The sequence below is a fragment of the Calypte anna genome, chromosome 14, assembly GCF_003957555.1.
Source record: "Calypte anna isolate BGI_N300 chromosome 14, bCalAnn1_v1.p, whole genome shotgun sequence".
Lineage (NCBI taxonomy): Eukaryota > Metazoa > Chordata > Aves > Apodiformes > Trochilidae > Calypte > Calypte anna.
This window is the reverse complement of record NC_044260.1, coordinates 14499054-14523069: the sequence shown is the minus strand read 5'-3', so window position 1 is coordinate 14523069 and position 24016 is coordinate 14499054. Positions and strand designations below refer to the sequence as shown.

General features: G+C 61.9%; 3 protein-coding genes across 5 annotated transcripts; 2 read left to right on the top strand and 1 right to left on the bottom strand.

Moving 5' to 3' along the window:
• Positions 1-606: 606 nt before the first annotated feature.
• On the top strand, positions 607-2294 carry PTX4 (pentraxin 4). Its single transcript, XM_030459918.1, has 2 exons — positions 607-744; positions 855-2294. Exons 1-2 carry the CDS (start codon positions 634-636, stop codon positions 2130-2132), a joined length of 1389 nt encoding a protein of 462 aa, XP_030315778.1. The 5' UTR covers positions 607-633; the 3' UTR covers positions 2133-2294.
• Positions 2295-2793: 499 nt separating this feature from the next.
• CLCN7 (chloride voltage-gated channel 7) lies at positions 2794-20002 on the top strand. 2 transcript variants are annotated; one of them, XM_030459914.1, is made up of 25 exons: positions 2794-2978; positions 7414-7485; positions 8553-8624; positions 8866-8931; positions 9512-9644; positions 9952-10061; positions 10707-10787; positions 11014-11076; positions 11581-11664; positions 11800-11893; positions 12227-12291; positions 12666-12782; positions 13107-13161; positions 13641-13701; positions 14440-14578; positions 14834-14927; positions 16194-16363; positions 16661-16712; positions 17018-17145; positions 17315-17400; positions 17801-17933; positions 18023-18082; positions 18368-18544; positions 18630-18710; positions 18812-20002. In XM_030459914.1, exons 1-25 carry the CDS (start codon positions 2853-2855, stop codon positions 18896-18898), a joined length of 2406 nt encoding a protein of 801 aa, XP_030315774.1. In that variant the 5' UTR covers positions 2794-2852; the 3' UTR covers positions 18899-20002. The 2 variants fall into 2 exon arrangements, with proteins under 2 accessions (XP_030315774.1, XP_030315775.1); XM_030459915.1 differs by lacking the exons at positions 9512-9644; positions 9952-10061 and having other exon boundaries at positions 2812-2978.
• A 502-nt stretch (positions 20003-20504) lies between these two features.
• Positions 20505-22519, bottom strand: PERCC1 (proline and glutamate rich with coiled coil 1). 2 transcript variants are annotated; one of them, XM_030459890.1, is made up of 2 exons: positions 22439-22519; positions 20505-21389 (listed from the first exon to the last, which is right to left on the bottom strand). In XM_030459890.1, exons 1-2 carry the CDS (start codon positions 22462-22464, stop codon positions 20654-20656), a joined length of 762 nt encoding a protein of 253 aa, XP_030315750.1. In that variant the 5' UTR covers positions 22465-22519; the 3' UTR covers positions 20505-20653. The 2 variants fall into 2 exon arrangements, with proteins under 2 accessions (XP_030315750.1, XP_030315751.1); XM_030459891.1 differs by having other exon boundaries at positions 22393-22446.
• Positions 22520-24016: the final 1497 nt, after the last annotated feature.

The window sequence follows — 24016 nt, the reverse complement described above, 5'->3', positions numbered from 1 at the left end:
ACCGAGCTGTCCCCTCCTCCCGCACCATCCCCTCCTCCCGCACTGTCCCCTCCTGCCCGCACCGTCGCCTCCTTCCGCACTGTCCCCTCCTGCCCCCGCACTGTCCTCTCCTGCCCCCGCACCGTCCTCTCCTGCCCGCACTGTCCCCTCCTGCCCTCACCGTCCCCTCCTGCCCGCATTGTCCCATACTTCCCGCATTGTCCTCTCTTCCCCTCACTCTCCTCTCCTGCCCCCGCACCATCCTCTCCTGCCCTCACTGTCCCCTCCTGCCCTCACTGTCCCCTCCTGCCCTCACTGTCCCCTCCTGCCCTCACCGTCCCCTCCTGCCCGCACTGTCCTGCCTGCCCTCCTGCCTCACATCCAGTGCATTAACCTGGGACCCTCCGCCCCGCTGCCCTCCCGGGGCTGCTCCCCACAGCTGAGCCCCCCGGACGTACCCCCCCTGTCCCCTGCCTTCCCCGAGAGCCCCTGGGCCAGGGCCACCTCCGCTGCACAGCGCCTGGCCCGGGGCCACGGGGCTGGAGTCCGTGTGCGGGCGGCTGCGGGGGCGGTCAGCGCGGCTGCGGATCTCATCACGGGGCCGCGGGGTCCGTTCTGGCTCTGCCCCGCTGGCAGAAGGCGTCCGGCGGCGGCATGGCGGGGACAGCTCTGTCCCTCTGCCTGCTCCTCGCTGCTGCCCTGCGGGGGGCTCTGACCCAGCGCCCCGGACCCCCGCTCCTGCGGCTGCAGCGGCTGGAGGAGCAGGTGGGTGCCCGGCTGGGGAGGGGGCACAGCTCCGTGTTTTGGGCTGGGCTGGGGGTAGGGGTTCGGTGTGGGGATGCGGGGTCAGCCCACCTCGCCCCGTTCCCTGGCAGGTTCGCCGGCTGCAGGAGGTGACGCTGAACCATCTGCAGAGCATCGCCAGGAACTACAACATCTCCTACAACATCGACGGGCGTTTCCAGGCACTGGCAGAGCAGGCGGAGGCTGCCAGCACTGCCCGGGCTGCCCTGGGTGCCGAACTGGCCCGTTTGGCCACCGCCGGCCGGAGGCTGCACCGCAGGCTGAAGCGGCTGGAGGGGACAGTGGGTGCCCTGAGCACCCCGCACCTCCCGGTCACCTCCCCGTCAGGAGCACTGGTGGACACTGGCACCCAGCTGCACAGCCTGCCCGGTGCTACCCTGACCCGGGACAGACGGCTGGAGTGGGAGCCACAGGGCAGGGTGGCCCCCAGCACCCTTAGCCCCCCAAAGGCAAGGCGACGGCAGCAGTGGTGGCAGGAGGGGAGGCATTGGCTGCCAGCTGATGCCAGACCTGGTCCAGTGCCCAGGGAGTTTGCAGAGCTCCCTCAGGACACAGCACCAAGAAGCCAAGCCGTGGCACCAGTGCTCCCCACAGTCCCCCAGAAGCAGCCACCAGCCTCACAGCAGCCAGCAGAGGGGAGGTACGGGCCCCCCGACCCAGCACCCCCCTCCCCAGCCTGCCGTGCTGGTGCTGTCCTGCTCTTCCCCAACACCTCTGCTGAACACAAGGCCATCCTGGGGCTGGGGCCACGCCAGGGGCTGCGGGATCTGTCCTTTTGTGCCTGGCTGGCCACCCCGGCCCCCCGCCTTGGGGCTCTCCTCTCCTACACCAGCAAGGACAGTGGCAGTGAGCTGGCCCTGGGTGGCCACGTCGGGAGCCACCCCGGCTCTGTGCGCTTCGCCATCGGGGACGAGGAGTTTCGGGAGCTGCCGGTGATGCCGCTCCTGGATGGCAAGTGGCACCACCTCTGCCTCTCCTGGTCCTCTGCCCAGGGCCAGTATCGCTTCTATGTGGACAGGCGGCTGCTGGCTGCTGGCTCTGGCTTCCAGCAGGGCTATCAGATTCCCACTGGTGGCTTGCTGGTGCTGGGCCGGGAGCAGGAGCCGCCTGGCAGGGATTTGGGCCCTGCAGAAGCTTTTGTGGGTCACCTGGCTGGCTTCGCCCTCTGGAACCGGGCTCTTCTGCCTGGGGAGGTGGCCAGCATGGCTACTGGCCACGGGCTGCCCCGTGCCCCTCTGCTGACGCTGTCTGATGCCTCACTGCAGGGTGAGGTGCAGAGGGTGACATGTCCGTGCCTCGGCACTGCCTGTGACCAGCCTGGCACCAGGAGCAGTGCTGGCTCCCGGTGACCACAGTGGCTCCCGGTGCCAGCGCTGGCATCGGCCACGTCCTCCGGGGGGGATGGGAGAAAATGTTTCAGGACCGGGACCACCACCGGGAAAAGCAAAAGGGGTTTTGACATCGGGGCTGCAGCAGAGGTGGGACCTGGGGTTGGACCCCAAGCCGGGAGTTTGTCAGTTCCTGTGCTCATGGGGTGTAGGGCCCCGTCGTTCCTATTAAAGTGCTTGGGGCAGAGAAGGAGCCTCCTGTGTCTGCCGCGGTTCGGTGTCCCGGAACCGGGCTGGGTCACACACCGGTGCTTGCTGCGCCCCCGGCCCCCGCCTGCCCCTGAATCAGCCCCGGGGGGGACAGTATGGAGAAGCCCGTGACCGGGGAGGGAGCCAGCGAGTACCCCGCATCCCCCGCACCCGGGCGGCCCCGCACCGGGGTGACTCCGGTAAAGCACACACAACGCTCCCGCGGAAACTCGCAGCCTGGCGAGGAAGAACAGCGCCGGCTCCCGGAGAGCTCCCGCCCCGGCTCTGGCAGCGGGACAGGACGGGGACCCCTTCCGTGGGGAGGGGTCGCGGGGGTGCTGCGGGACGGACTACAACTCCCATGGTGCCGCGGGGCGCCCCCCGCCCCCTCCCCCTCCGGCCGCCGTAGCGCTCACGTGAGTGCGGCGGCGCGGCGGTCACATGACCAGCCGGTGAGGCGGGGGTCGGCGGAGGTGCGTGTCGCCGCCCCGCATGGCCAACGTCGCCAAGAAGGTGTCCTGGTCCGGCCGCGACCGCGACGACGACGACGAGCGGGCCGGCGAGACCACCCCGCTGCTCAACGGCACCGGCCCCGGGGCGGCGTCCGGACCCCGGCAGGTAGGGAGCGGCACCGGGGAGTGGGGGGAGAAGAACCGGCACCGGGAGAGGTACCGGCGCACCGCGGGAGGACTCTGTCCCGGCACAGGCCTCCCTGCACCGGAGGGGGAGCGGGGGTTGCGGTCGTGTCCGCTTAACCGTGTCCGTCGCCCCCTGTCCGCGCAGGGCCGGGGGTCGGGTACCGGGGCTCTGCTCCCTGAGCAGCCCCGGGGGAGGTTCGGGCCCCTCCGGGCTCCCTCAAGCTGAGGGAAGCAGAACCTGTCCGGGCCTGGCAAGGGGAAGAGCCGGGGGGGTCACTCGTGGGGAGAATCTGAGCGTGGGTCTGCCTGGCAGCCACCCCACGGCACCGCTGCCCGCGGGGCTCAGGGGGTCCCCGGGTCCCTGCTGGTGCTGGACGGGACCCGCGCTCTGAATTTCTCCCCCAAACGTTGTGGTGTGGGAGCCCCCGAGACCCCTTCCCTGCCGGTGCCACCTCCCGGACACCGGGTCGGGACATCCCGGGGGGGTCTGACCCTGGCGTGGTGCTGATGGAACCGAGCTGGCTGAGAGCAAAGCCTGGGTGGGACGTGTCAGAAAACACAGAGAGGCCACCTCCTGCTTTGCAAATTAACTCCAGGTAATTAAGAGAAGAGAATCTCCTGAGCAGTGTCCCCGGAGGCTGCTGCTGGAGCAGCCTGCCTGGCAGCCTCTGCTCCCCAAGGACCACGCTTGGTGCCTGGGCAAGGTTCGGGGTCTGGGGGGGATGTTTGGCCCCCTGGGAGCTCCTGTGCCAGCTGTGGGTGGGAGAGGAGGAGCTGCCTCCAGGTGACAGCCTCAATTCCCTGTGAAGAGTGTGGTTGCTGAGCTGGGAGGAGGAGGAGGAGGAGCAGCAGCAGAGCCAGGCTCTGGCAGGGATGGTGCTTTTCCACCCTGCTCCTGGGCAAGTCAGAGCGGTGGCTAATGAGAGGGAAAATCAGGATTTGTTAGGCTGGAAGTGCCAAGTGTGGTGCTGTGGGAACAGGGCAGGGGGGCTGGGAGGAGAATCCTGGGCTGCTGCAGCTGCTTGGGTGAGAAAATCAAAGTAGGAGAGGACAGGAGCCTGGGTGTCTGCAGCTGGGGGTGACTTTTGGTGGATTCTGCAGGGTGTTAGGATGGGGATTAAGCAGATCTCGTGGCTGAGGGTCAGTTAGGGGAAGGTTTTCCTGCTGAATAATTCCTGGGAGAAATACCTGAGCCCCTCTACAACAGGCTGGGGGAGACCCAGCCCTGCCAGTCTGATTTGGTGTCACCTTGTCCCTTGCCAGCACAGAGAGCTCAGGTCCAGCAGCTGCTGAGGCACTGTGTGGCTTTTTCCCCAGGAAAGGAGCAGAGTGAGCCCCTTGCAGAGCTCTGAGCCTGTGGCTGGGTTGTCACCAGGGTCACCTTTTGGTGTGGGGCAGCTGCTTCTCTCCCTGACTCAGTGAGTGCCTTGGGCACATCTCAGCATCACCCCCATCATGGGCTGCCCTGCCCCCACACTTTGTGTGGAGAGTTTTAGTAAAAGCAGGAAATTTCCATCGTTACTCATTCTCTCAAAACAGAACACTTCTCCTTTGCTACCCCCTGAGGATGTGCTCTGTGTTTCTGCTAAAATCCCTCGACTTTGGGATTGGGTTTAATGCCTCTGCTCCAGAGGGTGCCTGGATCAGGAGCTGTGGTCAGGGGGCCACCAAAATGGGGACCTGGCTGTTGCTGCTGGGTGGCTCATCCTTTTTAACCTCTCTGTGTTTATTCTGCACCTCTAGATGTTGTTGGTCTTGTTTTAACTTGAAGTAACAGGGTGCAGAATGCAACCGTTTTACATGGCAGTGCCAGAGGGCTGCTCTGCTTGCTGGTGGAGAATCCTGGTGGGGGAGAAAAGGAGAAAAAGAAAAGTCTGCTGGATGAGTCCTGATTCCTGGCTGCAGGGGGGACAGGTGGGAGAGAGTTCCTGGAGAAAGTCAGGGGGGCCAGGACAGTCTTGGTGTCTCCTGGGCTCCTGCAGGTGAGGGGCCAGGAGCTGCTGTGCCCTGGAGTGGCAGCAGGAAGTAAAATCAGAGCCCAGTGGTGACACCACCAGAGGAACCTTGATGCTTTCTTCCCATTACGTGCCTGGAGGTGAGGATCCTGGTTCCCCCTGGTGTGGTGTGTTCCAGGGGTGATGGCTGGGCCAGTTTGGAGCCCATGGCAGCTCTGGTTCTGTGTCAGAGGAGGGGGATTCCCAAAGCTCTGCAGCTTGTCCTCACCCAGGCTCTGCTGTAGCTGGTGGCAGAGCTTCTCCTGCTGGTGACACAGCCTCAGACTGTCTTTCCCCCAAGCAGATACCCTCAGCAGAGCAGGACAAGAAGGTAGACTACAAGAAGGCAGACTTTCCCACTGATAAAGTTGTTAAACAGATTTATTCCAGGTCAAGGCTTCAGACATCTCTCTTAGGAACCCAGACTGGCTTTGCCACCCCACAGGGTGAGTGCCAGGTGCCATAGCTGTGTCTGTGTCCCTCTGGGAGGAGGCTCAGCTGCCCCCAGAGCCTCCCCTGGGACAGGGGGGCTGTTAGCCCCTCTGTGTCCTCTGGGGTTTGGCAACAGTGTGTGCTGTTCTGTGGATGTGATCATACTAAGGTCACACCAACATCATGTGTGCCCGGGATCAGCAGCTCTCTGGGTCAGAGCCTGAAATCCATCCAAAGGAGGGGTAGTGCTGCCCGTGTGCTTGGTGAAGCTTCGAGCCCTGCACAATTACTTTTTGTCCTGGCTGCCTGAGTGACCCCTGTCCCTCCTGTAAAAGATGTGTGCTGATGGAAGTAGCTTTTTCCTGTCCTCCTGGCTTGTGATCCTCGTGCTGGGTGAGACAGGAGCTGGCTCAGCCTGTCTGGCTGCCTTAGGAGGAGGGGGGATGTCTGAAAAACGTGCTGGCTGCTTGCCTGATGAGGTTCAGCTCCATTTCCAGCTGCAGCTCCTTCCCCTTCTTCTGTGCTGGGGTTCTGCTGCTGCCTCATCCATGGGGAGCAGAGCTGCTGTGCCCTGGCTCCTTGCTCTGTAGGGGGGGATCTCGCTGGTTCAGCCAGGTTTGGTCTTTCTGCAGCCCCTGATGGTGAGCAGAAGAATTCCCTGAAGGGCTGGTCCTGTCTGAGCCCAGGAGGGAGCAGGGGACATGGCCTGAGTGGCTGTTTTCACCTCCTTGTCTTGATCTTGCCCTGAATCTGTGGCATCTCCCTGGAGCCTTAGACCCTGGTGCTTCCTGAAGCCTGGTGCAGGTGTTGGTCTCAGGGTTTCAGTGTCTGAAAACGTCTGCAAGGAGCACTCTGAGCTTCCTGTGGGCTGCTGGGGACAGAAGGACACTGAAGAAGAGACTTTGAGAAGCTGGGGAAAGACCTTCCTGCAGGTCAGGGAGTGAATGAGAACGTGGAGCAGACAGAGAAATGGGAAAATAGGTCAGGCTGCAACACAAAGACATGTTGTTCATCTGCAGTGTGTGCCTGGCCCCTGCCTGCCCTGCTCTGCACGTTCCAGATGGGATTGGTGGGGATTAAGGCAGCAGGGGCTCAATCTGGGATCTGATGGACTGCAGGCATGGAGGGACTGGTGCTCCTGGTCCTGGTTCTGTTCTCCAGTCCTTTGGCCTGGCACTTGGGAAGGGGTGATGCTCAGTCCTGAGCAGTGGTGTTTGGGCTGTGCTTGGTGACAGTGTACCACGGGTGTACCATGTCCTGTGCTTCACAGTGGCAGAGGGGTGACAGCAGCTTGTCTGCTCTGCCAGGACCCCACTAAATAGCACAACAGTCCCCAAACCCCTGGTGTTGTGCAATTGCACTGCCAGTAACAAGCCTGAGAGGTCTCCAGCAAAAGGAGAAGCTGCTCCCCAGAGCATGGGGCTGGCTGGGAGGGTCACCATATCCCCAGGGCAGGAGGTGCCTGCCTGCCAGCTGGCAGGGGGATGGCTGTACCATGTGCTCATCTCCCTGCCCTGGAGCTGCTGGCAGAGCCAGACGTGTCCTCAGCCATCCCTGGTGGGTGTGTGACCTGCAGGGTGGCCCTGGAGGTGCCACTGCCTGCTTGGGGTCTGTCCCTCCCCAGCTCCAGGGGAGTGTGGGACTGGTTTGAGGGTGCTGGAGGCTCAGCTGCTGTGCCAGGCTCCTCATCCTCATCCTCATCCTCATCCTCATCCTCATCCTCATCCTCATCCTCATCCTCACTGACTCTCAGGGCTGCTGGTCAAGTCCTGGCTGGCACCTTCCCCCAGCAGCCTGGGACACTGTGCCCAAACCCTGCTGCTCCCTGCAGGCTGGGGGTCTCTTCCCTCTCTGTGCCCCCCAAGGGCAGGTGCTGCTCTTCAGAGCTTAGTGAGGGGGTGCAGAGCAGGAGAGCCCCAGGCCTGCTCCCTCCCTCTGTGAGCTTGCAGTGCCCTCAGGACCTGAGCCCCTTTTCCCTTCTCTCCCCAGCTCACCCCTTCCTCCCTCCTGCGCATCGGGCAGCTGAGCAATGTGGACCTCAACGAGGACATCCCTGAGCTGGTGAGTGCCATGGGAAGGGCCCCCCCTCCCTGCTTCCCCTGACAGCACCAGTGTTCCCCAACCCCTTCACATCCTCCTTGTCTGGCCAGGGCTCCAGTGCTCCTGGGTTGGTGACCTGCATGGTGTGGCAGCTGCCCTGAGCCTCAGTGCTGTCCTGAGGAGCTCACGGGCCCCTGCACTGCTCCCAGAGCAAATGCAGAAGCAAGTGGGGTGGGAAGGGATTTCTTTCCTGTTGCCATGAGAGCTTCTTAAAGCTGCTTCTCTTGCCTGTTCCCCAGGCTGGTGCAAAGGCAGGGGAGGGGATGCCTCAGCCCAGGGGACAGAGGTGGCAGAGGGAACTTCTTGTAGAAATTCTCAGCTTTCAGGTTACCCACCCCCATGCATACCCAAAAAGCTTTTCTTCCCCAGATGTTCCTGGCCCAGCCATGGAGCTGTAGGAAAAGCAAATGAGAAGACAACTTGCTAAATATTTCTCAAGGAATTCTTAAGTGGGAACAAATATATCTTCATCTGGCACCTTGGGCTGGCTTTGGCTGGGAGGGGTGTGGGGTTGTGCTGCCCCAGGGACCCCTCAGACATCCTCAGTAAATGCCCTGACTCAGAGCTGGGAACAGCTGGTGTGGTCAAAGGCATTTGGGAAACAGAATTTGGTTTCATCCCCAAAAGGTGGGACTGCCTGATAGAGCTCCTTGCTTTCAGCTGAAGGAGTTTCCTGGCGAGGTGGAAGTGGAAGTGGAAAGCTGCCTTCTGCCAGAGCTGCTCAGGGGCAGCAGAGGATCAAGGTGGCAGTGTGGCACCTGGCTGGGCAAACCCTAAATCTGCCCAGGGGGGTGGAGAGGTCATGGGTGAGGGCACACACCTGGCAACCCCTTCAGCTGCCCTAAATCCCATACATCCACTAACAGGCTGAAAACCATCCTGAATCCCGGCCTGCCAGGGAGCTTGTACCAGGGCTTGGGGCTCTGCCTCTCCTGAGTGTGGGAAGCAGCATAAAACCACTGATTTGTGGCAGAGGGGAGGGCTGGACTGGGACCTGATTGTTCTCACCTGTGCATCACATCCCACAGGAGACAGAGCTCCCTCGGCAGCATCCCAACGAGATCCCCCACAATGAGAAGCTCCTGTCCCTCAAGTATGAGGTGAGCACCCACCTTCCCTTGTCTCAGCTCTGCCCTCTGCGATTCAGGAGCTGAGGTATGTGGAGCCCTTGTGGTTTCCCAGCTAGAGGGGTTTCTGAGGGCAAGGAGCAGGATTTGAGGGGAGGAAAAAAGATTCAGTGGTATGGAGGGGCAGGGAAGAGGGGCTAAGGGCACCACCTCCTGGCACTGGTGTCTCTTACCCTGTGCTGGACACTAACAGTGTTTTCCTTTCCTGAACTAGAGCCTGGACTATGACAACAGTGAAAACCAGCTGTTCCTGGAGGAGGAGAGGAGGATAAACCACACGGTGAGTCTCACTGGGACCCAGTTGCCCACTGTCCCTGCTGCTGGGATGGCCCAGGGAAACCATTGCCCCCTGCCCACTTCTGTGGGGCTTGGGGGAGGTCGTGCAGTGCCTGAGCCAGGGGGTGTGTATGGGCACTGACCAGCTTGTGGTGAGCCCTAAAACCTGAGGAGGAAGCAGCCAGGGTAGGATGGTTTGCACAGGAGCTACCCCAGGTGTGTGAAGTGGTGTTCTGAGGTGGCACGGGGCAGGTGTCTGAGCAAAGGGACCTCTGAGGCTCTGTGAAGCATCTGCCCCTGGAGGCTTTGGGTCTCAGACCTGCAGCAAGAAGCCCCACAGGAGAAGACCTGACAGGAGACAGCCTGTCTGCTGGTAGGGATCCCCCAGAGGGACAAGGGGGCTGGCTGAAAGTAAGAAAATTGTGTGCAGGCTTTGCAGTCCAGCATCAGCCTTCACTGCTTTGCTCTCCTTGGAGCTGCCCAGGCTTAGGGTTGTGTTGGGGAGGTGGCCAGGTGGGTTGGAGCTCCCCAGATGCTGGTGGGGATGCCAAGGGCAGGGTCTGATGGCTCTGAGTGTCCCCCAGGCTTTCCGGACAGTGGAAATCAAGCGCTGGGTCATCTGTGCCATGATTGGGATCCTCACCGGCCTCGTCGCCTGCTTCATCGACATCGTGGTGGAGAACCTGGCTGGGCTGAAGTACAGAGTGGTGAAGGACAGTATCCTGCCCAGAGCCATGGCCACCCGCCAGCTGGGAGCTATGGGATCTCCTGGGAACCAGGAGATGGGTGCAGGGCAGAGGGCAGAGACCCTCGCTTGGGTTCGGCAGCACAAATCCTGCCCCCCAAGGTGCTCTGAGCACCTGGCTGCTCTGTGGGGTTGAGCTGTGGCTGGGCACTGCCCTAATGTGGAGGCTCCTGGGTCTGCTGTGCTGCTGCAGCCCAAGAAGCATTCCAGGGATGCCTTATTGCAGTGGGAGGGATGGGACCCAACCAGTGCCAGCTTCTCCCTGAGCTGCTTCCCCAGACATCGACAAGTTCACAGAGAAGGGGGGCCTCTCCTTCTCCTTGTTACTCTGGGCCACCCTGAATGCCAGCGTGGTGATGGTGGGCTCCCTGATCGTTGCCTTCATAGAGGTAAAAGCTTGGAAGTAGCCCGGGTAGGATACCCCTGTGCCTCCTGCCCTGGCTCTTTATGTGGGGGCAGCAGCATCACATCTCCAGGGAACACCCAGCTTGGTGTAATGCCAAATGTTGCTCTGCCTGATTGACCCTTGGTAGCCCCAGGTCCTTGGCACTGACTCCAGCTGTGCTGTGGAGTTTCTCCCAAGGTGTCAGGCTGTCAGGACATGGTGGCCTTGTCTGGCAGCCTGGGGCAGGGGTGTGCTCCATCCATGGCCCTGGCTTGGCCTCTCGGTGCTGGGTGTACGTGAGTGCTGACAGGGAGCAGCTGCTGGGTGCCTCGGAGGACAAACTGGAGACTGGTTGTGGCCAGGATGGGATGATGGCTCCCTATGGACTGCTCAGTGTCTTCCTGGTGGCTTTGCCCTTGCTCTCCCTGGCCACCAAGTGTGAGCCTTCTGCAGCCACACACCAGGACACCCCCGTGTTCTCCCAGAACCCAGCTGGCTCCTTCTCCCTGGTGTGAGGCAGCAGATGCCTCCCTTAAGCCCACCCCAGAGCCTGCAGACAGGCACCCCGAGGGTGCTGAGGGATGGGGGTAAGGTGGCCCCTGTGTCCCCATCCTGTACGTGTCCCCAGCCTCTCACGCTCTCCCCGCAGCCCGTGGCAGCTGGCAGTGGCATTCCCCAGATCAAGTGCTATCTGAATGGTGTGAAGATCCCTCACGTTGTCCGCCTCAAGGTAGGGAGCAGGAAGGGGTGGGATGTGGGGTTGGGACCCTCATTTTTTTGCTTGAGTCAAGGAGAAAGTTGTCCAGCCCTGCTGCTGCATCCGAGGGCTGAGGTGTTCCTTGGGGTGACTGAGTCCTGTCCCTGCAGCTGGATGCCATGCTCGTGTCCCTCCTGTCCCCTGTGGGATGGGATGGGATGGGATGTGACATGCTCTGCCTGTTGTCTTTGTTTTGCAGACCCTGGTGATCAAAGTCTGTGGGGTCATCCTCTCGGTGGTCGGTGGCCTGGCAGTTGGGAAGGTGATGTGCTCACAGTGCTCTCCAGCATGTCCTCAGCCTCTTGGTACCCTCTGCTGCCACAGCCTGTCCCCAGCCTTGTGCTGCCAACGGGGTGTTGGTGGCCCTGCAGTGACTTCTCAGTTGTAGTCTCTGATGTGCCAGCCAGGGTGACTGTGGGGTGGCCCCTGGGGAGCCCCTGGGACACGGTGCCACCACCCAGCTGTCCCCTGCGTGGCACCATCTGGCAGTGGTTGCTGCTGCAGGTGTTAGATAGGGGGGGACATGGGGACCCCCTTGGGACCTTCCTTGCTTGCTGGGGTCTCAAGCAGGGAAGGGAAACTCCTGTTCCCTGGGCTGGTGGGAAGAGGGATTGGCCACAGGAGCCACTTGCTGGAGCGAGGATTTAAGGAGGGTAAATAGCAAGGTCTGTGTTTCCCAGAGCTCCTTCATGAGCAGCATTCAGCCAACCTTGACTGTCCCTGGGGTTTTTCCTTCCCTGGTCTGACTCCACTCTTGTTCCCACAGGAAGGACCCATGATTCACTCTGGAGCAGTGATTGCTGCTGGGATCTCCCAGGGAAGATCCACATCTTTGAAGCGAGACTTCAAGGTGGGTGTTGGGGGCTGAGGGGCTGTGCTGCAGGTGGCCTCCTGTGCCCCAAACCCGGGGTCAGGCTGGTGGCTTTGGGTCATACGTGGCAGACCTGGTGTCTCCCCTAAACTCCCCCTCAATTTGGTGTTTCAGATCTTCGAGTACTTCCGTAGGGACACAGAGAAGAGGGACTTTGTCTCAGCTGGAGCTGCTGCTGGTGTCTCAGCTGCATTTGGTGCCCCCGTGGGTGAGTGTCCCAGCTCTCTGCCTGCACCCACATCTCCTCAGGAGGTTGCTCCCAGCTGCACAGAGGACACTGCCCTCCAGCACAGTGCCTGGCCCTGCTCCAAGCTGTCCTGCCCCACCACTCAGGTCTTGGGAAGAGAGGAGGATCCCAAATGTTGCCTCCCTGGGGAGGAGGAGGGCAGTGGAGGTGCTTCACTGTGATCAGTGCATCTCTGAGGGTTGGGTGGGCTTGGCTGGGCCCTTTGCTGGAGCCTCTGAGGTCTGGGATGAATTTGGGTTTCTTGGCTGGTGCTGCAAGCTAAGGGTCCATATCCCTTGTGTCTTGCACTTGCAGGGGGTGTCCTCTTCAGCTTGGAGGAAGGGGCTTCCTTCTGGAACCAGTTCCTGACATGGAGAATTGTGAGTGCTGGAAAGCAGGAGCAGTAATGCTGAGGCATTGCCTTTCCTGATGCCCCCCAGGCCTCCTGCCAGCCCAGCTCCCCTTCTGTTCCCTGCTGCCCAGGGGCTCAATTCAGACCTGGCTGAGCTCCCATCTTGCTGCCAGCCCCAAGCCAAGGGAGCTGCCTTGGGCTCTGCCCTAGGGCAACAGAGAGCCAGAAGGAGGAGTGAGCCCTTAGTTGGTGTAAGCTGCCCAGGGTGCTGCCTCTTGTCCCCACCACTCCTTGGGTACCAAGCCCTACCCAGGGCCCTCAGGGTGGTTGTCTGGGGCAGTGTGAGGGCCATGTGGGGGCTGGAGGTGCCTGGCAGTGACTTGGGGCTGCATCTCCTTCCAGTTCTTTGCCTCCATGATCTCTACCTTCACTCTGAACTCCGTCCTGAGTGTTTACCATGGCAATGCTTGGGATCTCTCCAGCCCTGGGCTCATCAACTTTGGCAGGTTTGATAACGAGGTATGGCACCAATATTCCCCATGCAGGGCTCTTTCTGGGGGTTAAAAGCAGCTTGGGGGCACCAATCCATCTTAAAACATCCCCCAGGGGCAGAGGCAGGCTCTGCCCAAGCAGGAGGTGGGGTCTGCCTGGTTCCAGCTCCACCAACCCCAGTAGAAGGCACCTCTGCAGCCCCTGTTGGGTCTGGGGTGTCCAGGGAGGGTGCTGGGGTAGCTCTGGGAGGCACTGACTGGCACAGGCTTGTGCTGTTCCAGCAGTGATCAGCTGAGGGTCTGCAGATGGATGAGAAGATCTGAAACTTCTTTCTTTCTTTCTTTCTTGTAGAAAATGGGATACACAATCCAGGAAATTCCAATCTTCATCTTTATGGGAGTGGTTGGTAAGAGAGTGCTGCTCTTTCAATTTGATCTGTCTGAATTATTTCCTCTGTTCTCTGTTTGGCTTTAAAAAGCTAAAAAGGATCCAGTTTCCTGGGGAGAAAGGGAAATCCATCAAACTCTGGAGCAGAAGCTGTGTGTGGGTCCTGGCCCAGCTCTCTCCCTGGCAGCCAAAGGGGGACACTTTAACCCCTGCACTGCCAAGCTGTTAGGGGGGTCAGTTCATCCTGGTTGTGCCTAGCCCCTTGCTCTCAAACAAGCTGTCCTGGTGCCCATGGACTTGCCCAGTGCCAGCCCTGTGACACCAGCCCCTGGCCACCCTGCTGCTTGTGCCAGGCTCCTCTTGGCACCAGGGCCTGGCTGCCTCTGCAGGGACAGCATCCACATGTCCCCAGGATGAGTTGGTGACATCTCCCTGAGCTTCACAGCTTCCTTTGTCCTGGGCAGGACCTTGCATGCTGAGCTGTTCCTCTCTTGGCAGGTGGGATCCTGGGGGCCCTGTTCAATGCCCTCAATTATTGGTTAACCATGTTCCGGATCAGGTAAGGGTTGTGGGTGGCTGAGGTGGTGGCTGTGGCTTGGCTGGCACCCTCTGTGCTCCCTCAGAGCAGTGTCCCCAGCCAGGGCAGGGCTGTAACCTCACACACAGAGTGAGCAGCAGCAGCCCCAGGGAGCTGGGAGGCAAAGCTGCCCCATGGCTCTCGGTGCTGGCACTGGACACCATGACCTGCAGCCTCCCACCATTGCTCTGGCCCTGAGAATGTTTCCTCAGTGACCCCAGGGCTCCAAGAATTGCCAGCACTCTGCAGAGCTGCCTGTTGGGTGTCCTGAGAGTAATGAGAGAATGGAGGGAGTAATGAGAGAGCTGCTGATGCCATCCCCCCCCAGCCTGGCACAGCCAGGACTTGTCACCAGCTTTCCAAGCCCCAGGAGCAGCCTCGTGGGCTCAGGATGGGGTGACCTGAGGCAGCAGAGTGGTGAGGGGCCTGAAACTGAGAAACTCCCAGGGCACCTGGCTTGGCTCTGCACTGTGCCCTCTGCCAGATCCCCCCTAGATCACACAGCCTGGGAGCTGTGTCCTGCTCCATGCAGCTGGAGCTGGGGGGAGCAAAGCTGCTTTTGCTGCTTTTGTTCCTGCCCCAGGCCCCCACCATGGCTTTGCCAGCACAGGACAGCCTGGCAGGGTCTGGGGAGGCAGCCAGCCTGTCCCTGTGCCCACCCAGGCTGGGGTGATCCTGCCTGCACCCCTGGGTGCCACCCTCCCTCTGCTCCCTTCACAGGTACATCCACAGGCCCTGCCTCCAGGTGGTGGAGGCCATGCTGGTGGCAGCAGTGACTGCCACCGTGGGCTTTGTCATGATTTACTGCTCCAGAGACTGCCAGCCCATCCAGGGGAGCACGGTGGCTTATCCCCTGCAGGTAGGAGATGCTGGAGGGTGCCTGCAGGGGAGAGGAGGCACCCTGAGCCTGGGCAGAGGCAGGAGCTGAGCAGGGAGAGGAGGCTCTGCTGGGTTTTGTGGCTCTGGACTTTAGAGTCAATGCCCTCTGCAGGTGTGGTGTTGGTGTGCCTGCTGCCCAGAGCTGCCTCCTGCCTGGCACACATCTCCCTGAGCCCTCCCCATGCCAGGCAGCTCACTTCTGCCACCTCTAACTCTCCCTCTTCTTCCCCCTCAGCTTTTCTGTGCTGATGGAGAGTACAACTCCATGGCCACTGCCTTCTTCAACACACCTGAGAAAAGTGTTGTCAGCCTCTTCCATGACCCCCCAGGTCTGTGCACCCCGTGAGCAGAACAGGGTTGGGCTCACAGGAGGTGGCTGAGCCCTTCCTGCCCACTCGTGGGGGGACTGGGCAGGGGCTGGTCACCCCCTGAGGGCACGGGGGGATGCAGCAAAGTGCTCTGCCTCTTCCTTTCCCATGGTGGTGGAAGGGGGGGGTGGGTGCTGTGCCTGCTGGCACCTAGGAGCTCGCCCAAAGGGCTGGTAACTTGGGAGCCTGTGGATGAGGACCTGGATTTGTTCATCCATGTGTGCAAACTGTGCTTCCGAGCTGCGTGGGAGCCTGCCTGGCCCTCACTGCCAGTCTGGAGTCCATCCTGAAAATGGCCCTGCCTGTTTTCTTAATTAACAGGGCCTCTTGCCCCAGAATGACTTTAACTTCTGGGCAAGTTGCAGAGGTGGATCCTGGGGTTTGGTTTTGCTTGGGAAATGCAAACTGGTTCTCAGGTTCCAGCTTCCATTTCCCTTGGACTCAGCATATTGTGCCCTCTGCCTGCTGAGTTTTGTGCCCTGTGCAGGGAGCAGACACCTCTGAATTTCTACACCTCAGCCCAGAGGCTGCAGCTTGGTCACCTGCAGTAGGGTGATGCTGTGCTGTGTCCCAGGGCTGTCCCTGCAGTGCTGCCTCCTCCCTGGCTCAGGGCTTGGGTCCATTGACCTCTCTGTGATGGAGGGGTTGCAAAGTACTTGGTTAAACCAGACTGAGCTGCTCAGCAATCCTAAAATAGCAGCAGGCTGAGTCCTGGGGACAGCAGGGTCTCACTGATGGCACAGCCCATGCTGTGGGGCAGCTGGGCACTGGCTGGAGCAGCTGTGGGAGCTGCAGCACAGGAAGGGGTTTCCAGAACCTATTCTGCTGATCCTGAAGCTGGCAGTAGGACCTCTGCCAGCTCGCCAGCACTCTGTGCTCCCATGCTGGTGGTCCCTTGGGGCTTTGAAGTTCATCAGACTGCCTGGTGGGAGGCTGGGAGGGGATGGTTCACCACAGGACGTGAGATGGAGGAAGGGTCTGTGCTGCAGTGGGTGGAACAGGAGGGCATGGGGTGGCACTGGCTGACTGGCAGGGCCTTGAGGTGACAGAAACATCCCAAAAGGGTGGTTTGAAAGGCTCCTGCTGCCAGGGTGGAAGATGTGAGAGGAGCCCTGACTGCTGGGAGTGTGCTGGGTGGCTGCTGCTGTCCTCTGGTGGCCACAGCCCATCACAGTGTCCTCTGGGCTGTGGGACCAGCACTTACGCTCCTCTCTCTCTGCACCACAGGTTCCTACAACCCCATGACTCTGGGCATGTTCACACTGATGTATTTCTTCTTGGCCTGCTGGACCTATGGCCTCACGGTGTCTGCAGGGGTCTTCATTCCCTCCCTGCTGATCGGGGCTGCCTGGGGGAGGCTTTTTGGCATCTCCCTGTCCTACCTGACCAATGCCTCGGTGAGTCCTTGCTGAGGAGGGGTGCTGGGCAGGGAGCCAAAGCACCCAGTCCTCCTCTCTTGCCCCTGGGCAGGCAGCAGGCATGGAGCCTGGCACAGGGATATGGAAAAGCCTGGAGCAGGCTGGCTCTTCACTTTGGTGTCTTCCTGAGCTGGGTCTGGGCTTTCCCGTGTGCTGATGGAACCCTGCAGGGCTGTGCAGGCACTCTCAGATGGGAGGAGAGGTTCAGGGGTCAGGGTCACTCCCTGGATGCCATGAACCCAGCAGCTGCCTCAACCCCTTCTCTCCTGTGCTCAGATCTGGGCTGATCCCGGGAAGTATGCCCTGATGGGAGCTGCTGCACAGCTGGGTGAGTTCCCCCTCCTGCTCCTCTCGGGGAGAAGGTGGGGTGGGAAGATGCAGTCCATGTTTTCCTGGCCCAGTTTCTTCCCCAGTTGAAGCCCAGCCTGGCTCTCAAGCTTCCCACTGGCCTTGCCAGGCATGGGCAGTGCTGGAGGAGGTAGCAGCAAGAGCTGGGCTGTCCCAGGGCACCCCTGCCAGGGTGGGCAGTCCTGGGTTGCCCTGACAGAGAGTCAGGGTGGGGTCTTGGGTGCTTTGCTATCCCTTCCCTCTCCATGTTTCCCTGCCCCCCCCCTAAACCCTCCAACCTCCCAGGTGGGATAGTGCGGATGACGCTGAGTCTCACGGTCATCATGATGGAGGCAACAGGCAACGTCACCTATGGCTTTCCCATCATGCTGGTGCTGATGACAGCCAAGATTGTGGGAGACTACTTTGTGGAGGTGAGGGCTGGCGTGCTCACTGGGAGCAGGCAGGAAGCTGTGGGTTGGGGTTGAAGGTGCTTGGGGAGCCAGGACCAGCGTGTGCTCCCTCTGGGATGAGAGCTGCTGCCTGGCTGCACCCCTTGGAAATCTCCCCAGGCTTCCCCTGAAGGCTTGGCTGTTGTTGCAGGGTCTCTACGACATGCACATCCAGCTGCAGAGTGTGCCCTTCCTGCACTGGGAGGCCCCGGTGACATCCCACTCCCTCACAGCCAGGTAGGGGGCTGGGGAGCTCAGCTTTGGGGTGGCAGCTTGGGGACCACACTGCTGGGCTGAGCTGGAAATAGAGGTGATGATGGGATTCATTCCCAGTGCCACCTGCCCAGCCCCTTCCCTGTCAGGAAAGCCCCTGTGTTTGGACAAGGGCCTGGAGGGATGGCTTTAAACTGGAAGAGTGGAGAGCAATATGAGGTCCTAAGAAGAAATTCTTTGCTGTGAGGGTGCTGAGCCCCTGGCCCAGGTTACCCAGGAAAGTTGTGGCTTCCCCATCCCTGGCAGTGTTTAAGGCCAGGTTGGATGGGGTTTGGAGCAACCCGGGCTGGTGGTGAGTGGGTTGGAAATAAATGATGTTTAAGGTCTTTCCCAACCCGTTCTGTGATTCCATGCCTGCCCCCAGGGAGGTCATGAGCACTCCTGTCACCTGCCTGCGGAGGATCGAGCGAGTGGGCACGGTTGTGGACATCCTCAGTGACACCTCCTCCAACCACAACGGCTTCCCAGTGGTGGAGAGCAACCCTGATGCCACACAGGTGGGCTGGAGGCAGCTGGGGGTCTGCCGTGGTGTGGGGCCCTGGCCCTTGCCCCCCAGCCCCATCTCACATGTGTCGTTGTGTCACAGGTGGCAGGGCTGCGGGGCCTGATCCTGCGTTCCCAGCTCATCGTCCTGCTGAAGCACAAGGTGGGTGGCAGGCTGGGCTGTGTCAGAGCCCCTGTCCCACGGTGCTGACTGCCCTGCTCAGGAGGAGCTGGCAGATTATCCCTGTCACCTCCCTCAGCTCAGCTGGGGAGACTTGGGGGCTGTCATGCCATGCTGGGATTACCCCGGCATCAGCCTCACGACCCCCAGGTGAACAGGAAACAGACCGGTCCCTCTGTCCCATGCTCCTGCCCTCTCCCTGCCCCAGTGCCTTGCTCTGCCCCTCAGCACTGTGGAACAGTCCCCCGTGGCCTCTCTCCTCTCCAGGTTTTTGTGGAAAGAGCCAACCTGAGCCTGGTGCAGCGGCGGCTGAAGCTGAAGGATTTCCGGGACGCGTATCCCCGCTTCCCCCCCATCCAGTCCATCCACGTCTCCCAGGACGAGCGCGAGTGCATGATTGACCTCAGCGAGTTCATGAACCCCTCGCCCTACACCGTGCCTCAGGTACCACCCCCTCTGTTACCGCCGGGGGCATGGGTGGGTGATGGCTCTGGCCGGGGATGCCCACCCGGTCCCCTCTGCCTGGCAGGAGGCGTCTCTGCCGCGGGTGTTCAAGCTTTTCCGAGCCCTGGGGCTGCGGCACTTGGTGGTCGTGGACAATCGCAACGAGGTGAGTGTCTGCTCCCTGCCTGCAGCCAGCCCAGGCTCCTGGGGGTGGGGGACACGCTGCCCTCGTCCCCAGGCTCTTCACCCCTGTCCCCTTCCCCGCAGGTGGTGGGCATGGTCACCCGCAAGGACCTCGCCAGGTACCGGCTGGGGAAGGAAGGTCTGGAGGAGCTCTCTCTGGCACAGACGTGACGTGGGGCAGCTCTGCTCAGTGAAGACATGCTCCGGCCCCTGGGAGCTGGGGACCCTTTTTGTGGGAGGTGGAGGAGGACTGGGCCAGCCTGCGCAGGCATCGTGGTGCCTGGAGCACCAGCCCAGCCATGCTGCCCCAGCTCTCCTGCCCATCGCTGCCTTCCCACATCTCCCTCCTCTCCTCACCCCTTCCTCTGCTTCCCCGGGGAATCAAAACACACCCTTGGCTCCATTAGCTGCTGGCGTTGGCTCTCCCTGAGGGTTGGGTGAAGGCTGGAGTGTGCCTCAGTGGGCTGAGCTGGGCACAGCCCCTCTGCCATGGTACATGGCCTCCATCACCTCACCCACCCAGCCTGGGCTTTATCCAGAACCTAGCCCTGCCCCAGCCCCTGCTGCAGGGCCTGTGTGGTGAGCAGAGGGGACATTGTGGGGCTCCCTTCTGCTCCCAGGGCCCCGTTCCCTCTGCCCTGTGCTCCTCCTGGCTGGATTGGGCCGAGCTCTGGGTCAGGCTCTTGCCTCTTTGCCCCTTGGGCCAGAGGAGGGGCCCATGCCCTGCTCGGCTGTGCAATAAAAGGGCTCCCCTGGTTCAGCAGCTGCTGCCTCTTGCTCTTTTTTGGCTCTCTTGGCTGCTCTCACCCTAATTCACAACTGGGGAGACACTGCTGGTGTTCAGGGCAAGGAGGGGAGAGCTGCCTGCTCTGGGGCAGTGTTGGTCCTGCATCCTCTGTCCCCCTCTGGCACTCCTGCCCTCCTCCCACCCTTGTTGCCACCTCTCCTCCCATGCTGGGCTCCACTCCCTGGGTGTTTCTGCACTTGCTGCAGCTTATTCTGACCCTTTCCAGGAGCCTGGGCCCTGCCAGACCCCCCCAAAACCCACCCCCAGCCCTGGATCTGGCCAGGGGGAGGGAGCTGAGCCTGCACTCCCGTGGGTGATGAGGAGGGCTGCAGCCCTGGCATCTCTCCCATCTCCCACCATCCTTGCTCCTCACCCCTGCCCTGCCTCGGGGCTGCCCCCTCCTCCCTTAGGCAGCTTGGGCGATCTGGTGCCTGGAGGGCTTTCGACTGTGGGATAGTGTGCTCAAATAAAGCCTGTTTGTACTTTTATTGTGATGCTGCCTGTTTCTTGCTTCCCTTCTTCCCTCAGTCCTGTTGCCCAGGCTCAGCACCAGGGCTGGCTGGGAGGGCACAACCTGCGGGGGCTGTAGGGAGGGAGACCAAGGCTCCCCCACCTTCCACAGCCCCCGGCAGGACCCGAGTGCTCAGGGTGGGGGGCTGCTGCCCCTTCTCTGCTGCTTTTCCCTTTCAAGCCAACAAAGAGCCTGGGCCGGGCAGGGAATGCCTCCAGCGGGCCCTGGTAACTGCGGAGGGTTCGGGGGGAGCCTGGTCCGGCTGCGGGGTGCTGTGGGTCAGCCCGGTTCTCCGTGGGGGTCTGGGAGGCGGTGGGCGCCGGCAGCCGGGCGCGTTGTGAGGCCCCAGGGCGCCCTTTGCCCCGGCAGAACCGCGATAAGGGGATGGGAGCCACTGGCGGGGGCTGCTGGGGACGAGCCGAGGCGCCCCTCGGTCACGCGTGGTGGGGCGGCAAAGGACACCAGAGGCGCCGGTGCCTGGCGGGGAGTCATTTATTCACTCGTCCCATCAGCACCGGCACCGACCCGGCGGCTCCAGGTGCCGTGGCGCTGGCACCGGTGCCGCTGGGGTTTATCATTAACCGGGCGGCACGTGGCGAGGCTGGGGGCCCCCGGGGCCACCGTGGGGTCACAGCCCAGGGAAGGGCTCAGCCTCCAGCCCCGAGCGACCCGGCTGGGGCGGCGGCTCCCGCCCGGTGCCCGGCAGCTCCAGCCCCGGCTCCACCGTCCAGTGTGCCAGGAGGTCGCTGAAGTCGGGGGTGCCGGCGTGGAGGAGGCCGCTGGGGCCGGGCCCCGGCTCCCTCCAGAAGGAGGGCGGCAGCTTCCTGCAGTGCATGGGGGTGATGTGCCCGTATTTCCTCTCCAGCCGCTGCGTTTTGCCGCCGGCCGCCCGGGGTGGCAGACACCGGTGCACGCCGTACTCGAAGAGCTCGGCCAGCGGTCCCAACCGAGCCCCGGGGCTGCCCGGCGGTACCGGAACCTCGGGCTGGGCCTGGGCACGCTGAGGAGAGCCGCAGTCCTCGGGCACGGTGCGGCTGGTGCTGGGCTCCTCCCGGCCCCGCCGCCCGAAGTAGCGCTGGATGTCACAGCTGATGAGCTCCGAAAACTTGAGGAGCTGCAGGGTGGTCTCGGGGGTGCTGGGCACAGCCAGCTCCGCGCCCGCGCTCTCCTCCAATGTCTCCTCCTCCTCTTCTTCCTCCTCCTCCTCTTCCTCCTCCTCAGGGAGATCGGGGAAGTCGGGCTCGGGGCGTGCGGGCAGCAGGAGGCTGTGTGGGAAGGATGAGGGCATCCGCAGCTCGGGCAGGGCACGGATGACACCCGCAGCCATGTCAGCACGCAGGGGCACTGCGGGCCCCGGAGTCACCCTGTGGGCAGGGACAGCTGGGTGAGGGTGGCAGCACCCCAGCACCTGCTGAGACACTTGGTCCCGAGGTGGCAGGGGGACAGTGTCATGCCGTGCCACGGGCATGGGGAGGCTGCAGGGCATGGGGACCTCCCATGGGTTGTGGGGTGGTGGGGATGTCCCCAGCAAGACAGGGAACATGGGGCAAGCAGGGCAAAAGCCTTGAGCCATGGGGCAGCAGGGACATCCCCACTGAGCCCTGGGACATGGAGTAGTGGTGACATCCTCGCTGAACCTTGTGACATCAGGGATGTCCCCACTGAGTCATGGCACCTGGGGCAGCAGGGATGTTCCCACTGATCTGTGGGCATTCCTCACCAGGTCGTGGGAGTGGGACAGTGGGGATGTCCCCCTGAGCCATGAGGCACTGGGGATGTCCCTCAGAACTGGGGGGCAGCAGGATGCTCCCTCTCACCCTGGGGCTGCACGTGGAGGTGAACAGGGCTGATCCCCTGCCACCCTGGGCTGAGCTGTCCCTGTCACCCTGGACACCGGGTCCCTGGGTTGCTCAGGCCCATTCCCTGCCTGTGCAATGTCCCCACAGGTTTCCTTGTGGTGTGGCAGACCCAGCTACCATCCTGCACCATTCTGCTGGGCTCTGGTTGTGGCTGGGTTGTTCTGAGCTGGATGAGACCCCTCTGTAGTTGGTGCTACCTGTGCCTTGAGGTCCCAGCCCTGCCTTGCCATGAGGCATTCCCAGCCACATGCCTGGCATTGCCATCACCCCAGCCCGGCCCTGAGAGGGTCTTGGGGCAGGTGACAAACACTGGGGGACAAATACAACTCCTGCCACGGAGCTGAGCCCCGCACCCAGCCCGAGACAGCATCATTGCCATCTCTGGAGTCACCACCCGTTCCTCTTTGTGCCGTGGCCACCGTGGGACCCCCAATCCTGCCTCCACGCTGCCCGAGGGCTCAGCCTCCCAGGGCTGGGAGCCTCCCAGCCTGTCCCACCGGATCCTCACCTGGAGAAACCTTTGTGTGCAGGAGGGCATCTCCCTCAGCACTCACCTCGGGGCGGCCGCCCGGCCATGCATAGGCTCCCGCGCTGCTCCCCTTCGCCGTCCCTCCACCTGGGCCTGAAGTATTTATAGCAGGGCAGCGAGCTGCTGGCTGGCAAATATTTGGTGGCTGTATTGTAATAGTAGACTCAGTAAACAGAGCTGGGGTTTGCTTTAGCACCCGGCAACGGGAGAGCGGCGCGGGGAGGGACGTGGGGACGGAAGGCAGAGCTCACCTTAATGGTTCACTAGCCAGGGGATTTTCGAGTGTTGTTCCTGTAAATTCACCTATTAAATCGGCAGCCCCAGCTGCCAAACTGCCCGCGCACTTGTGCCGAGGGCTCTTATCTCCCCGCTGATTGGAGGTGAAATCAAGCTTTATCAAATAGGCGTAAAATTAAATTTCATGCTATTTTGACTCCTGGAGTAGGGATCTTGTGAAGAACATTCTGTGTATCGAGCGATGCCTCTGCAAACAGGCACTGCCAGCCTGGCTGCAGCGGGTGGAGGCTCTCAGTGGGGCCCAGACCCCACATCTCCACGGGGTTTGGACCTTTTGGGGTGTCAGGACACAGCCCCAGCGGCGTGGCTGGTGGGAGAGGTGCTTTGGGGTGCTGTGCTGGGTGGGGTCTGGGTGTTTGGGGATAGTGGCTTTTGCAGGCAGAGAGACAGGGACATGCTGTGTGAGGAGCAGCTCCCCAGTGGGGAGAGCACCCAGGATGGCAGCGTTGTCACTGTGGATGGAGAGCTGGGGTGACTGTGCTTCTGCTACGGCCCTGTGGCTGTGCTGGCCCAGTCTGTGACCGAGGACAGTGACAACTGTGAACAGCTTCTGTCCCCAGGTGGCTGTGGCCATAGGTACCATCCTTGTCCTGGCCCCAGAGGAGCCATCTGGGGCAGCACAGAGCATGCCAGGGGCATGGACACAGGCTGCTGGGGCACTCAGGGTGGCTGGGGACACACAGGGTGGCCAGGGACACACAGGGTGGCCAGGGACACAGCATGGCCAGGGGACATGGGACAGCCTGCCCATGGCAGCTGGAGGGTGTGAGATGGTGAGCGGCTGACACAGTGCCTGACTGCATCACCACCTGTGCTGGGGACACTCAGAGGGTGGCACATGGGCCATGGGGACAACCAGAGCCCTGCTCCAGAGCTGTCCTGTTCCCCTGCCCTTGTGGTGACCACAGCTCCTGCTCTGCTCCCTCTAACCCCCCCTGCACCCTCTCCTGAGCTCTGAGGAGTGGGGGTTGGTGGACCAGGGGGGTCTCCAGCCCCCGGCATTGATGAGGAGGGTGTCACCCACCCCACCCCACCCCCTGGGCACCCTGCAGCGCTGCCTGTCCCCTCTCCAAACACTCACACTGGCAACGCCGGGGTGGGAGCAGCAGCCGGGGGAGCAGCCGCTGTCCTGCCCGGGCAGGGCTGGGCAAACACGGTGGGTGGGAGCTGATAAGGAGGCACGGGCACCCTGGGGCTGCTCCTGGCACCAGCAGACACTGCCCGGCACCGCCTGGCACGGCTCTGCTTGGCATGGCCCAGCACGGATGGGAGGGTTTGGTACTGCTTGACATGGCTCAGTGTGGTT